This window comes from Danio rerio, chromosome 25 (genome assembly GCF_049306965.1).
Source record: "Danio rerio strain Tuebingen ecotype United States chromosome 25, GRCz12tu, whole genome shotgun sequence".
Lineage (NCBI taxonomy): Eukaryota > Metazoa > Chordata > Actinopteri > Cypriniformes > Danionidae > Danio > Danio rerio.
The window spans coordinates 655,001-672,500 of record NC_133200.1 but is presented as its reverse complement, the minus strand read 5'-3'; the positions used below and the strand labels follow the sequence as shown (position 1 = coordinate 672,500).

The 17,500-nt window shown below is 37.0% G+C and overlaps 1 protein-coding gene across 5 annotated transcripts in view; it reads left to right on the top strand.

The window, feature by feature from the left end:
* LOC101886654 (A disintegrin and metalloproteinase with thrombospondin motifs 20) overlaps positions 1-17,500 on the top strand; it is a 114,579-nt gene that overhangs the window by 7,863 nt on the left and 89,216 nt on the right. For 3 of the 5 annotated variants that reach the window (XR_012400027.1, XM_073942460.1, XM_073942458.1), the window contains exon 3: positions 9,111-9,255. Coding sequence is in view for 2 of the 5 variants with exons in the window: in XM_073942458.1 (XP_073798559.1) it covers positions 9,111-9,255 (145 nt within the window). In the remaining 3 variants the exon portion in view is untranslated. Of the gene's footprint in view, positions 1-3,758; positions 5,243-9,110; positions 9,256-17,500 lie in introns of those variants that run through there. The other 2 variants (XM_073942461.1, XM_073942459.1) reach the window with 1 other exon arrangement.

The window sequence follows — 17,500 nt, the reverse complement described above, 5'->3', positions numbered from 1 at the left end:
GCACACACATGCACACACACATTACACACCTTCTGCAGGAGTGAGGAAATCATCCGAAAAATTAGAACAGACATTATAGACATGGGTGTTTCCCAGTACTGGGTTGCAGCTGGAAGGGCATCCGCTGTGTAAAACATATGCTGGAATAGTTGGCGGTTCATTCTGCTGTGGTGACCCCTGATGAATAAAGGGACTAAGCTGAAGAAAAATGAAAGAATGAATAAATATTATGATGAAGTTTATAATAAACCTTTTCTGTCGTTTTCTGGAATTGTCTTTTTCTGGAAGTGTGTGTGTGTGTGTATGTGTGTGTGTGTGTGTGCTTTGATTGAAGGGCAGCACGCTGTAAGTGTGTGTGTGTGAGTGTGTGTTCAGTATTGTGTAAAAGGCCAGAGAGTGGGAGAAATGAGGCATTGAGCTGAACAGCAGTGATTGACAGAGCCGTTTATGAGCCTCTAATAATGACAGCTTGTGTTTTCATCACCGTTTCCATCACTTTTTCCATCCGCGCCTCGTGTTTTCCGTTCAGGAAGCTCTTATGAAACGCCTCCCGTTCCCAGTCCGTGGAATTCCATGTTTGAATGTGTTGCCATGGCGACGGCTCATGGGGGTTCATGAAAGAGTTCATGTCAGTGTCAATCACAGGGACTCGCTATTAATTTTGTGTTTTATTTATTTAGTTATTTATTGATCAAGTTATTTATGGGTTTATTTATCAAGTTATTTATTTATTTATGTGTTTATCACGTTATGTATTTATGTATTTATTGATCAAGGTATTTATGTATTCATTTATCAAGATATTTATTTATTTATTTATTTATTTTTATCTGTCAAGTTATTTGTTTATTAAGTTATTTATGTATTTAATTATTTATCTATCAAGTTATTTTTTTATCCATCAAGTTGTTTATTTATTTATCTGTCAAGTTATTTATTTATTTATTTATTTATTTATGTATTTATTTATTTATCTATCAAGTTATTTATTTATCCATCAAGTTGTTTATTTATTTATCTGTCAAGTTATTTATTTATTTATTTATTTATTTATTTATTTATTTATTTATTTATTTATTTATTTATTTATGTATTCATTTATTTATCTATCAAGTTATTTATTTATCCATCAAGTTATTTATTTATTTATTTATTCATTTATTTATTCATCAATTTATTTATTCATTTATATATCAAGTTATTTATTTATTAATAATTAATTTATTTATTTATTTATCAATTTATTTTTTTTTATCTATCAAGTTATTTATTTATTTTTCAAGTTATTTATTTATATATTTTTTATTCATCAATTTATTTATTTATCTATCAGTTTTTTATTTATTTATCAAGTTATTTATTCATTTATTTATTTATTTGTTTATCTATCAAGTTATTTATTTATTTATCCATCAAGTTGTTTATTTATTTATCTGTCAAGTTATTTATTTTTTTATTTATCTATTTATTTATTTATTTACTCATTTATTTATCTATCAAAATATTTATTTATTTATCCATCAAGTTATTTATTTATGAATTTATTTATTTATTCATTTATTTATTCATCAATTTATTTATTTATTTATTTATCTATCAAGTTATTTATTTATTTATGAAGTTATTTATTTATTTATTTATTTATTCATTCATTTTTTTATTCATCAGTTAATTTATTTATTTATCTATCAAGTTTTTTTTATTTATCAAGTTATTCATTTATTTATTTTTTTTTCTATCAAGCTATTTATTTATTTATCCATCAAGTTATTTATTAATCAATTTATTTATTTATTTATCAAGTTATACATTTATTTATTTATTAAGTTATTTATTTATTAAGTTATTTATTTATTTATATTTCTATCAAGTTATTTTTGTATTTATCTATTTATTTGTCTATGTTTGTTAAGTTGTCTATTTTTATTTATTTATTTGTTTAACACTTTACTTACTCATTTTATGCACTGTAATGTTTTTGTTGTAATATTTAATTTTTGTATATACACACACTATATACATACATATAAGTTAATGGTTATTTTGTACTAATAATTATTCATATATTTTAATAAGGTTTTGATTTGATCTTTGTTGAGTTGTTTTAATGTTTTAGTTTTGATTCACTTTTTATACAAATATTCTTTATTCCTTGTTTTTATAAATGTTTTCATTTTATTAATCCATGTTTATATTTAATATTCGAAGGAAAAAATAGTCAAATATACGTTGTATATGCATTATATGCATGTGTATTGTAGTATAATTTACTACAAAAAAAAAAAAAAAAACTACAACACTGGCTGCTTTGTGAAGTTTATTCATAAACTAATTTCGAGAGGATCACGTGCTTATGATTTATCACGTCCAGTCTCGCATTTGCTAATCACTAATCTTCCAATCATATGAGCCCTAAGGCACCATAAATAGTCTAAGTTTTCAGTTCACTTTATCTTCGTTTGGAAGAAGCAGCTTCACCGTAGCTAGCTCCGTTGAAGAACCAACTCTAAACCAGCATGGACAACTAAAGCAGCAACAAGCTACAATCTTCAGGATCTTCATTTGGAAGAACGCTCTGCTCTGCTCATCAACTACAAAAGCTACAAGTGCTACAAGCTACAAAAGCTTCAAGCTACAATCTACAATATACAATCTAAAAGCTTCAATCTACAAGCTACAATATACAAGCTACAGCAACAACAACAACAACTACTATTGCTACCATTTCAAACAACTACAACTCCAACAATTTCATCAACAGCTTAAACAACAACACCAAAACCTTCCACTTCAAAGAGCCTCCACAACGCATCTGCTGTGTCTTCAACCTTATTTCCCAGCAAGATATAAGCCAAACTCCAAAGCTATTGCAATAAAACGGAACCCTCACCTTCTCCTAGCAGTACACATGCTATCCATCGTTTAACAGATTGTTTGCTGGAATGTGTTTAGCAGAGCAGCAGCTCCAGCCACAAACAATGTTGAATTTGATCAACAAAATGGCCGCCAGGCTTTTTGCACCTTTTGCATGGCCTGACTGAAACTCCTTAAGCCAATAGCTGTAAAGATAAGCGTCTCCATCCAATGAGCTAAAAGACTGGAGATGGTCCCGCCCTCTCTCTTGACTCTGTTGCAAAGACCTTATGAATGAATAGGCCAGACACGCTTGTAAATTTAGAAAAAAAAAAAAAAAAAAATAAAAAAAAAAAATAAAATTCCATTTGACATTTAACTTCTGAAAAGATTATTACCCAACCAGTAAATATTAACAAGCTATTGAAAAACATTATGCCATCAAGCACAGAAGTCCAATTGTAATACGCCAGCGACTCATGTGTTGATTTACAAGCGTCATATAAGATTATATAGCAAGTCAGTCGGATGTGAAAACGGCAAAGAAACAAACTTCCCACTTGACTGTTATAAATACAAATTTAAACTTCACTATCACTTCACATGCTCAGTCTTCAAGGGGTACCAGTTTTCCAGGACCACCAGACTAGCCATATCCCATGTCCTCAGCTCTCCATTCATCTGTCATCCCGTTAGGAGACGAACACCCACCCCTACCATCCTTGCACATCGTATCAATGAAGTCATCGGACCATGCATTATCAAAAGCGCTTCCATTTACAGCCGCCCATGCCCTTATTAAGATGCCTCGCATGGATATAAACTAAAACAATTTTCATGTCTGCCATACTTGTATTATTTTGCAAAGATTTAATTTCTGATTCTCTTTGTTTTTTCTATTTTAGAGATCATGACTGCTGGCTCCAGAAGCTGACCCTCATCCAACCTATTACACTCCACATCCTCTTCACAAAGGATACATTCCATTTTTCACTTTATCCAATCTGTCCTAACCTGCAGTCTGCAACCTCCGAACCTGAAACCGTCGATTATCTTATTAAAAAGAAATCGACAACAACTTCATGATTGGAACTCCAAGGCTCCTCCTTTTAATATCTCGCGCATTAGCCCCATTGGTGTCGCTACTCAAAAATGTTCTGGCAAAAACGCCTTGTAGTCGACCTTTCGTCCCAACACAATTGCTCCTTTCCTAGCATTAACAGCACTATCCCATTGGACGAATATTTACTTAACTACCACGACATTGATCAAGAGATCTCTCTCATAAAGATAGCCAGTCGTAACACCTGGCTAGCCAAAGAAAACATTTCCCCTACCTTTAAAATCATGCCAATCCACCCAGACTTCTGGCACCTTTTGGCATTTATTGGCGAAATCAATTCTATTTTTCGGATGCAAAAGCAGCCCAAAAAATATTTGACATGATGTCAGAAGCTTTATGCTGGATTCTGTCTAATATTTACGAAATACCATACCTCATTCACCTTCTAGACGATTTTCTTATTTCCCCCCCCGTCATCTCCTCCAGCCAAACACCTAGCGATCACCCAGCAGGTTTTCGCTGATCCCGGAAGGACCCAGTACTTCAATCGAATTTCTGGGTATTAATCTAGACTCGCATAAATTCCAAGCATCCCTTCCTAAAGAGAAAATCAATCGAATAATTTCTCTATCCCAAATTTTCCTTGAAAAACAGATGTGCACACAACGAGAACTCCTACCAATTCTCGGCCATCTAAATTTCGCTATGCGCATTATTCCTTTCATTTCCCACCTCCTTCAATTATCCACCACAGTTCATGGTTTAGAAGAAACAATTTTTCTCTCCAAACCCAGTCGCGATGAACTTTGCTTATGGATCTCTTTCCTTAAGCAATGGAACGGCTGTTCCTTTTTCTACAGCGACTTGATTGCATCCCCTATTGACATCAACACATACACAGACGCTGCCCCTCCAATAGGTTACAGAGGCTAATATAAAGGACACTGGTTTGTCTCAACATGGCCAACCCAATTGTAATTCCATTCCAAAGACCAATGTTTTTCAGCCCTCTTCAAATTCTACCCTATCATCGCAGCAGCCATCCTGTGGGGGGACGAATGGTCTACATCTAGCATTCTCTTTCACTGCGATAACGAAGCTACAGTGCATTGCATTAACAAAGGGCGCTCCCACTCCCAATCGCTTATGCCATTTTTAAGACACCTTATCTGGATATCTGCTAAAAAACAATTTATCATGATTGCTGAACATGTACCTGGTTGCAAAAACCAAATCGCTGACTCTCTCTCTCATTTCTCTTTGCAGATATTCTGGCAACTAGCCCCGGAAGCAGACCCTCACCCAACGCCGGTCCCTCCTTATTCAGTAACGATATTTCCATAAACCACCCACTTCATAATCTTCATCAAACTTCTCTATCTCTTATCCTACAAGCAATAGCTCCCAGAACCCTCAATGCATACTTCACAGCATGGAATTCGTTCAAACAATTCCATACCATGCTAGACAACCCATTACACTCAAAATCCTTACCTCATGCATCTACACCCTCTGTAAAGGTTACATTTCCTCCCATACAGCCTGCACCTTAGATGCTATGTTCAATCTAGCATTTTTTTGGGGGGTTTCTTAAATGTTCTGAATTAACAGTTACATCCAAATTTAACCCTCTACTCCACCCCACCATCTCAGATCTAGCTTTGCAAGACAGGGAAACTATCTCTTTCCTTATCAAACAAAGCAAACAGATTAATTCCAGAGAGGACACTCTATCCTCATTTTCAATATTCCTTCACCTACACGCCCATTCCAAACCCTCTTAGCCTAGAAAATCTCAAGAGGCTAACCCACTGGCCCCGCTTTTTACTGATGACGCTAACCGTCCAGTATCTCGATTCTGGTTTCAAAAACACCTTAAAGAAATCTTTCGCCTATCAGGTTTTTTCCCAGAGCCCTTTTCCAGCCACTCATTCAGGATTGGCGCAGCCACTACAACGGGCTCTCACACCATCAGATCCAGACCCTTGGTCGCTGGTCTTCTGAAGTTTTCAAATCTTATATACGTCTCAGTAAATACCACCTCAAGAAAGCCCAACAGGCTTTAACCAACCCCCAAGCACCTCCTCACACGGCTCCAACTCAAAAAGGTGTCTAACAGAGCCTCGACTCTCGCAAGAGTCATCCAAACCAAACCCCGCAGAAGCCCAATTGTCCACCCATGGCACCCTTACATGTTTGCCAAGGACTCCCTCAAGGGCCATTGCAGTTAGCATCTTCTGCAATCACCAATAGCTATTTACAGATGCAGACGTTTGTATCCACATGTTCTTTGCGCATTTACTGCGTTTGTACATATGTATTATATTTGTGCTTGTTCCCTTCTTCCAACTTTTCCAAATCTTTTATCCTTATAACCCTACTTTTCAGCCTCTCGTTCCTTTCTTCTCTACACTCCACTCCCAACTAATCTATTTTACACTCTACCTCTAATGATCTTGTTTCTCCTGTCTAGACTCTTCAGACACCCGAAGGGGCCCCCTTGAGCTCCAACTCTCGCAGGATTCGGCCATAGCGGCCACAGTCCTTTCTTCTTCACGATGTTACCTATTCTTTTTCCGCCTAGACTCTTTCTCCAAGCTCCAAACCCCGCAGGGGTCCGCTCAAGCTAAAACTTCTTCACTCTACTTCAACTACCTCTCTTCTCCTTATGACTCACCCTCTAGCTCTGACCCCCACAGGGGTCGCTCCGAGCCCCAATCTCTCGCAAGAGTTATCCAAATCCTCTTTCCCACTCACTGATATCTATCTCCTCCTATCCGCAATCTACCCTCAAGCTCTGACCTCCACAAAGGTCGCTCAGAGCTCCAACTCTCACAAGAGTTACTCTCTTCCACTCACTGCTACCTATCTCCCCCTATCTACACTCTACCCCAAGCTCTGACCTCCACAGAGGTCGCTTCAAGCTCCAACTCTCGCAAGAGTTGCTCTCTTCCACTCATTGCTCCTCCCAGCTACACTCTACCCTCAAGCTCAAACCTCCGCAGAGGTCACTCCTATCTACACCCTACCCTCAAGCTCAAACCTCCGCAGAGGTCACTCCTATCTACACCCTACCCTCAAGCTCAAACCTCCGCAGAGGTCACTCCTATCTACACCCTACCTTCAAGCTCAAACCTCCGCAGAGGTCGCTCCTAGCTACACTCTACCCTCAAGCTCAAACCTCCGCAGAGGTCACTCCTATCTACACTCTACCCTCAAGCTCAAACCTCCGCAGAGGTCACTCCTATCTACACCCTACCCTCAAGCTCAAACCTCCGCAGAGGTCACTCCTATCTACACCCTACCTTCAAGCTCAAACCTCCGCAGAGGTCGCTCCTATCTACACCCTACCCTCAAGCTCAAACCTCCGCAGAGGTCACTCCTATCTACACCCTACCCTCAAGCTCAAACCTCCGCAGAGGTCACTCCTATCTACACCCTACCCTCAAGCTCAAACCTCCGCAGAGGTCACTCCTATCTACACCCTACCTTCAAGCTCAAACCTCCGCAGAGGTCGCTCCTAGCTACACTCTACCCTCAAGCTCAAACCTCCGCAGAGGTCACTCCTATCTACACTCTACCCTCAAGCTCAAACCTCCGCAGAGGTCACTCCTATCTACACCCTACCCTCAAGCTCAAACCTCCGCAGAGGTCACTCCTATCTACACCCTACCTTCAAGCTCAAACCTCCGCAGAGGTCACTCCTATATACACCCTACCTTCAAGCTCAAACCTCCGCAGAGGTCACTCCTATATACACCCTACCTTCAAGCTCAAACCTCGGCAGAGGTCGCTCCTATCTACACCCTATCCTCAAGCTCAAACCTCCGCAGAGGTCACCCCTATCTACACCCTACCTTCAAGCTCAAACCTCCGCAGAGGTCGCTCCTATCTACACCCTACCCTCAAGCTCTAACCTCCGCAGAGGTCACTCCTATCTACACCCTACCCTCAAGCTCTAACCTCCGCAGAGGCCGCTCTAAACTCAAACTCTCACAAAGCTCCATCTTTCGTAAGAGCTACTCTCCTCCACTCTCTGCTCCATACCTTCACTCTACTCTGGCCCCCGCAGGGGTCACTTAGAGCTCCAACTCCCACAAGATTCACTCAAAGTTCTCTTTCCACTGCTTCAAACCACCTATTCTCCACTTCTTCTTAACCCCGAAAACCATGAACCCCGCAGGGGTTCCTTCAAACTCCTAACTCCAGCAAGAGTTATCAGAATCCTCTTTTCACCCTTATTAATCCTATCTAATTAATGCCCATGCATTTAACCTCTTTCCTTCTATTATATCCAGCAGCCGGATATAGCTCTAAATTTCCTGCCTTTTGGGGGGTTTTTTTCTTCGAATACGCGGCTGCTGTCCCGAGCGATTAATTTCTGCATTTTGGGGAGTTCTGACATCCACCGAGCTCAGGCTCCCTTCTTGCTCTGCCAACGGGAGGAAGCCCCGGGCTCGAGGAGCCCTTGAGCTCGGGGCTCTCTCCCGGGACAGCATGCCAAATAAGCTTTGTAAATCATCAGCTAAGTGTGAACTCTTGAAGTGAAGTTTATTCATAAACTAATTTCGAGAGGATCACGTGCTTATGATTTATCACGTCCAGTCTCGCATTTGCTAATCACTAATCTTCCAATCATATGAGCCCTAAGGCACCATAAATAGTCTAAGTTTTCAGTTCACTTTATCTTCGTTTGGAAGAAACCCCCCTCCTCCCCTATTCTCCTCCTTTACCTGTAATTGGGCGGCACGGCGGTCCAGTGGTTAGCACTGTGAACCACACAGCAAGAATACTGCCGGTCCTAGTTCGATAGGACCGGTGAGTGTTTCTGTGGGGAGTTTGTATGTCCTTCCCGTGTCCGCGTGGGTTTTCCCCGGGCTCTCCGGTTTCCTCCCACCATCCAAAGACATTTAACATACTTAAGCTGGTCTAATTCCTTACGTTCCCTTAGCTACAGCGGCAGGGGAGTTCTGACATCCACCGAGCTCAGGCTCCCTTCTTGCTCTGCCAACGGGAGGAAGCCCCGGGCTCGAGGAGCCCTTGAGCTCGGGGCTCTCTCCCGGGACAGCATGCCAAATAAGCTTTGTAAATCATCAGCTAAGTGTGAACTCTTGAAGTGTATATTACTGTATTCGTTCTGTCTGTGGGTGTGTATTTTGTCTTTTTGACTGATTGTGTGTTGTTTTCTTTCCAGATCGGCACGTTCACCACACACAGCGGTCAGTTCTTTCTGGAGCCACTGCTGAGCGCTGATGGAGAAGAGTTTGAGGAGGAGCACAACAAACCTCATCTGGTGTACAAACACCATACACAACACACAGAGAAGTGCCACACTACAGGTAAACACACACACACACACACACACACACACACACACACACACACACACACACACACACACACACACACACACACACACACACACACATCAGGTTAACACTCATACTTCAGCCTGGCAGTGTTGTGAATGTGTGTAAGCGCTGAGGGTGTGTGTGTGTGTGTGTGTGTGTGTTTCTTTGGCAGTGCAGTTGTTTTGAGGATTAACCTCTTCATTATGAGCTGCTTATTGGAATTCTTCATCTAATGAAAGTAAAGCAGCTCCACTAAGCTGAAATAACCGTCATCTAGAATTAACACACACACAAACACTCTGTGTGACTGATCAACCTTCAGAACCATTTGCTACTTTATGATGCACATGATGTCAGAAATCACTAGAGATATTAAAAATCATGAAATCACCAGAGATATTAAAAATCAAGAAATCACCTGAGATATTAAAAATCATGAAATCACTGAGCTATTAAAAATCATGAAATCACTGAGATATTAAAATCATGAAATCACTGAGATATAAAAAAATCATTAAATCACCGGATATATTAAAAATCATTAAATCACTGATATATTAAAAATCATGAAATCACCAGAGATATTAAAAATCACAAAATCACTGGAAATATTAAAAATCATGAAATCACCTAAAATAAATAAAATCATGAAATCACCAGAGATATTAAAAAATCATGAAATCGCATGAGATATAAAAAAATCATGAAATCACTATCATATAAATCATATAAAAAAACATGAAATCACCGGAGATATTAAAAATCTTGAAATCACTAAGATATATAAAAAAATCATGGAATCACCAGAGATATTAAAAATCACGAAATCACTGGAAATGTTAAAAATCATGAAATCACTGGAAATATTAAAAATCAAGAAATCACCTGATATATAAAAAAAATCATGAAATCACTGGAGATATTAAAAAATCTTGAAATCACTGTAGATATTAAAAATCATGAAATCACTGGAAATATTATAAATCTACAAAATCAATTAAAAATACCAGAAATTGCCTAAAATCACAAGAGATATCTGAAATCGTGAAATTACATGACATATCAAAAATATCTGTACTGGAGATATCAGATATTGATCTAAATGACTGAAAATATAAGAAACTGTGAAATCACTGGAAATATCAGAAATCTTTTTTTAAACCACTAGTCATTTCAGAAATCACTGAAGATATTAGATACTTGAAATCACTGGAGGAAAAAAGGGAAATCACAGGAGAAATTATGAAATCACTGGAGATATCAGAAATTGCTCTAAATGATAGGAGATATCATATATGAAGAAATCACTGGAAGTATCTGAAATCTCTCTAAACCACTAGAGATATTAGAACTCACAGGAGATATCAAAAATCATTTGAAATCACCAGAAATATCCGAAATCTTTCAAAATCACTGGAGATATTAAAATCATGAAATCACTAGAGATATCAGAAAACACATGTGATATCACAAATCTCTTAAAATCACTGAAGATATTAGAAATCCTTCAAAATCATTGGAGATATCAAAAGTCATGAAATCACTGGAGATATTAAATCATGAAATTACTAGAGATATCAGAAGACACTTGCAATATCAGAAATCTGTCAAAATCATTGAAGATATTAGAAATCCTTCAAAATCATTGGATATATCAAAAGTCAGGAAATCACTGGAGATAGTAAAATCATGAAATTACTAGAGATGTCAGAAGACACTTGTGATATTAGAAATCTCTCAAAATCATTGAATTCATGAAATCACTGGAGATATTAAAAACAAGATATCAGAAAATGCTAGTGATATCAGAAATCATTTAAAATAACTGGATATTTTAGAACCTTGAAATCACAGAGATATCAGAAAGTATAAATTCAGCATTCACTGGAGATAATAAAAGTCATTTAAAATCACTAGAGATTTTAGAATCTTGAAATCACTAGAGATATGAGAGAACAATAGTGATAGAGAAATCGGAAGTCATGAAATCACTGCAGTTAATAAAATCATGAAATCACTAGATATATCAGAAGACACAAGTGATATCAGAAGTCTTTTAAAAACACTGAAGATATTAGAAAACCTTCAAAATCATTGGAGAAATCAAAAGTCATGAAATCACTGGAGATATTAAAATCATGAAATTACTAGAGATATCAGAAGACACTTGCAATATCAGAAATCTCTCAAAATCATTGAAGATATTAGAAATAATTCAAAATCATTGAATTCATGAAATCACTGGAGATATTAAAAACAAGATATCAGAAAATGCTAGTGATATCAGAAATCATTAAAATCATTGGATATTTTAGAACCTTGAAATCACAGAAATATCAGAAAGTATAAATCCAGCATTCACTGGAGATATTAAAAGTCATTTAAAATCACTAGAGATTTTAGAATCTTGAAATCACTAGAGATATTAGAAGACACAAGTGATATCAGAAATCTCTCAAAATTACTGTAGATATTAGAAATCACTCAAAATCACTGGAGATATCAGAAAATACTAGTGATATCAGAAATCATTCAAAATCACTGAAGATTTTAGAATCTTGAATTCACTAGAGATATCAGAAAACACTAGTGATTGGCATATCAGAAGCCATGAAATCACTGGAAATAGTAAAATCATGAAATCACTAGAGATATCAGAAAACACTAGTGATTGGCATATCAGAAGCCATGAAATCACTGGAAATAGTAAAATCATGAAATCACTAGAGATATCAGAAAACACTAGTGATTGGCATATCAGAAGCCATGAAATCACTGGAAATAGTAAAATCATGAAATCACTAGAGATATCAGAAAACACTAGTGATTGGCATATCAGAAGCCATGAAATCACTGGAAATAGTAAAATCATGAAATCACTAGAGATATCAGAAAACACTAGTGATTGGCATATCAGAAGCCATGAAATCACTGGAAATAGTAAAATCATGAAATCACTAGAGATATCAGAAGACACTACTGATAACAGAAATCATGAAATCACTGTATATATTAGAAATCATTCAACATTACTGGAGATATCAGAATCTTGAAATCACTAGAGATATCAGATCTCGTGAATTCACTGGAGATAGAGATAGATCAGTCAAAATCATCGGAGAAATCAGAAATCATGACATCATCAGGAATCATCATAAGTATTGTATAATGATTTAAATGGAAGTAACTTTATTTTGAATTCTGAAGTAATTCTTGTGTTTGCAGACAGCAGACTTAGCAAAAAGACAAAAACACACACACATGAAGAATGTGTGTGTTTAATCGAAGTAGAATAGCTTTGACTTGATTTTAAAAGAGTCTAAAGGATCATCGTCTGCATGTGGGAGACAGATTTACCAGCTTTTACTGTGCTGTAATGCTGATCATAGAGCTCAGAGCTGCAGTGTGTGTGTGTGTGTGTGTGTGTGTGTGTGTGCTGTTGTAATGATGGAGAAATCTCCCTCTGAAGATCTGCACACCTCTGCAGCAGTGTTGTGGAGATGTGACCCTGGATCTGCGCTGAGCATCAAAGCCTTGATGAGGATGAAAAGAGCTGATCTGCCTTTGTTTCAATCTGATAACAGCGCACGAGTCTGTGATGCTCAGATACTGGAGGCTTTGAAGAGCATCCGACTGTCTGCAAAACACAGGAGGATGAACAATCAGACCAGGAGCTGGGTTCGGGGAAGACTTGAGCTTTGAGTCATGCAGAAGCATTTTAATTCATTCATTTTGCTTCGGCTCGGATTTATCTGGGGTCACCACAGCGGAATGAACCGCCAACTATTCCAGCTTATGTTTTACACAGCGGATGCCATTTCAGCTGCAACCCAGTACTGGGAAACACCCATACACACTCATTCACACACACACTCATACACTACGGCCAGTGTAGTTGATCAGTTCCCCTATAGCGCATGTGTTTAGACAGTGGGGGAAACCAGAGCACCCGGAGGAAACCCACACCAACACGGGGAGAACATGCAAACTCCACACAGAAACACCAACTGACCCAGCCAGGACTCGAACTAGTGACCTTCTTGCAGTGAGACCACAGTGCAACACCACTGAGCCACCGTGTTGCCTTTCTAGATTCATAGAGCATAACAATAACACAGCTCTTGAGTGTGTTCGGACACAAAGCGTGCCTCATCTGGGTCTGTTGTAGATTAGCTGTGATGAATTTGAGCTGAAGTGGACATTTGATCTAACCTCAGCGAGAGAAGAGCGATTCAGTTATCAGTGTTTATTTCAGGACAGACTCTGCTGGAGGTGTTGGAGAGCAGACACACACACACAGCTCTGGAAATACCTCCCGACAACACCCTGCAACCCAATACACACTTACATCAGCGCACGTCTAATGCGGGCTCATTTAATCATGAGCTCATCGTCATTTAAACACGAGTCATCACACAGAAAACCCTGATGTAGAAACGGATTTACTCTGAAATTACAAGTGAATTCACAAACACAAAGAAACTATAACAACTAGCAGCCAGACAGTGCAGTATTTCCTCTGGGTGCTCTAGGTTAGCAATACTACAGTCAGCCTCACTAAAGCTGGATTTATACTTTCGCCTGGAGCAGCATCGCGCATCTCCGCTGACTGCGCACGCACCTCGTGAAACGGACAAGGCCTGATGTAGAGATCTGCGCGGGATTAAATTTTGAATCCCGCGCCCGCCAGGTTTTAGCCCGAACCCAATCGCTCCCACTTACATTCAGCATTTGTTGTCCCGTTGCCTGACCCGCCTCGTTTTCTACCCGCCGCGCCCAATCCCGCTAAAGAGCAGGGGGGAAGAACAAAACCGAAAACCACCCAGCTATACAGAGTCCAGACAGCCTATAACAAGCTGTCTGTATAAACACACACACACACACACATACAAGTACCAAGCACACACACAGACAAAACTCTCTCACTCTCATTCGCGCGTGCGCACACACATATACACACAGCAACAAACAAGCTAATTAATTTTTATTTTATTCGGAAATTTATTGGGAAGAATGCAGACCTCTAGCTTGATGCGTTCGCCGTTGTGATTCTTTAAAACGACAGCGGGCAGTGAAAAGAAACAGATAAACGGAGAAGTAGGAAGTTTCCGGATGTACGTCTCATCATTGATATTGTTCAAGATTGATAAACTGATTATTTTATAAATTATCTTATTGATTCTTTAAATCAAATGTTGATGCATCGCTTGCTTCTGTTCATATCTTGGACAGTTCTACCTATTAAAGCTTATTAAAATATTAATGACAACAGAACTTGGGTTTGCTCTACAAATATATCATTTATTATGGCAAGAAAAAAAAGTATGCTTACTAAAAATCAAAAACTAAAGACATTTTTAATTATCACTATATTTTTAAATATAGTTTATTTAATTATAAACTATATAAATTGCATTAGTAAACTGCAATGCATGCAGTGACTGATATCTGTTCATTTATATTAGTGTTTACGTGTGTGTGTGTGTGTGTGTGTGTGTGTGTGTGTGTGTGTGTGTGCTGGATCAGTGTGATTTCTCCTCCGTCATGAGTGTGTTGAGCTGAACGCAGTAGATGAGGGTGTTTTTCTGCCGCATGTTGATCAGTGCAGTGATTGTCACGAGATCCGGGTCAGTGTTTGTGTCTCTTTCTGCTCTTGTCTGTCTCTAATCGGCTGATTAGGAACATCACACACACTCAGTCTGATCTTCAGCTGGGGATGTTCGAAAGTAGGCTCAAATAAGTCTCATTTCAGTCTCATATTACACTAAATGTTTGTCTTAAATTAGTCTTATATTAGACTCATATTAGTCTTAGTCCAATATTATTCTTGTGTTAGTCTCCTATTATCATATTAGTCTCGTGTTAGTCTCATATTATCATATTAGTCTCGTGTTAGTCTCATATTATCATATTAGTCTCATACTGTCCTCATTGTGGTCTCATATTACTCTTGTATTGCTTGCATTATAGTCTCATATCAGTCTCAATTCTCAGTTGGGTCTCATATTAATCTCATACTGCTCTCAAATTACTCTCAAACTAGTCTCATTAGTTCTCATTTAGTCTCATATTACTCTCGTAGTAGTTTCATATTATCCATTTAGTCTCATATTATCCTCATATTGGTCTCATTAGTCTTATGTGAGTCTCAGTAGTCTTTTATTAGTCTCATATTAGTCTCATATTATCCTTATATTGATGACATACTATTTTATTACTCTCATATTAGTCTCAATAGCCTCATTTTAGTCTCATATTATTCTAATTTTAGTCTCAGTCTCAGTCTTGTATTAGACTGATTAGTCTTGTATAAGTCTGATTAGTTTTGTACTAGACTCATATTACTCTCATAGTAGCCTCATTTGACATGTATTAGTCTCATTTTAATCTCATTAGTCTAATATTAGTCTAATATTAGTCTCATTAGTCTTATGTTAGTCTCATTAGTATCATATTAGAATCATTAATTAATTTTCCTCTTGTATTTCTCTCATATTACTCTCATTAGTCTCATATTAGTCTCATTTTGGTCTCATTAGTATCATATTAAACTTATTAGTCTTGTATTAATATCATTAGTTTAGTGTTAGGGTCGTATTACTCTCATATTTGTTTCATAAATCTAGTATTAGTCTCATTATTCTCACATTAGTCTCATATAAGTCTCATTTTCACATTAGCCTTGTATTGGTCTAATATTAGTCTCATATAAGTCTTAATCTGGTCTCATTAGTCGCATATTAGATTTATTATTCTTGTATTAGACTCATTAGTTTGGTATTAGGCTTGTGTTACTCTCAAAATAACTCCATTTGACTTGTATTAGTCTCATGTTAATCTCATTAGTCTCATATTAGTCTCATTAGTCTTGTATTAGTCTCATTAGTTTCATTTTCCACTTGTATTTCTCTCTCGTTACTCTTATTAGTCTCATATTAATTTACTTTTTGTCTCATTAGTATTATATTAATCTCATTAGTATCGTATTAGACTCATTAGTCTCATATTAGTCTTATGTTAGTCTTAATACTCTCATATTAGTCTCAATTTGGTCTAATTAGTATCATATTAAACTTATTAGTCTTATTAGCTTGGTATTAGGCTAGTATTACTCTCATATTTGTCTCATACATCTAGTATTAGTCATATTATTCTCATATTATCCTTATGTTAGTCTCATAAATCTCGTATTAATCTCATTAGTCTCATATAAGTCTCATATAAGTCTCATTTTCACATTAGCCTTATATTGGTCTAATATTAGTCTCGTATTAGTCTCGTTTTGGTATCATTAGTCGCATATAAGACTTATTATTCTTGTATTAGTCTCATTAGTTTGGTATTAGGCTCGTATTACTCTCATTTTAGCCTCATTTGACTTTTATTAGTCTCATTTTAATCTCATTAGTCTCATTAGTATCACATTAGACTCATTAGTCTCATATTAATTTTATTTTGGTCTCATTAGTATCATATTAAACTTTTCAGTCTTGTATTGGTCTCATTACTTTCGTATAAGGCTCGTATTACTCTCATATTTGTCTCATAAAACTAGTATTAGTCATATTATTTCCATATTAGTCTCATAAATCTCTTATTAATCTCATTAGTCTTATATGACTAATTTTAGTCTCATATAAGTCTCATTTTCACATTAACCTTGTATTAGTCTAATATTAGTCTCGTATTAGTCTCATTTTGCTCTCATTAGTCGCTTATTAGACTTATTATTCTTGTATTAGTCTCACTATTTTGGTATTAATCTCATATTTCTCATTAATCTTGTATTAGTCTCATTGTAGTAGTCTCATATTAGTCTCATATAAGTCTCCTTCTCACATTAACCTTATATTAGTGTAACATTAGTCTCGTATTAGTCTCATTTTGGTCCCATTAATCGCATATTAGATTTATTATTCTTGTATTAGTCTCATTAGTTTTGTATAAGGCTCACATTTCTCATTAATCACGTCTTAGTCTCATAGTAGTAGTCTCATATTAGTCTTATATAGGTCTCATTCTCACATTAACCTTATATTAGTCTAACTTTAGTCTCGTATTAGTCTTGCATTACTAAATTGTATTATTTTTATTATTATAATGTCATCAGATATGAATAAAGCCATATAGACAGTGATGCTGCAGCTTGTGCAGTGTGTTTGTTACTGTCAGAGCAGAGCGGCTGGTGGACATGCTGGCATTACCTGAATGTTATCTGAGCATTATCTGAGCG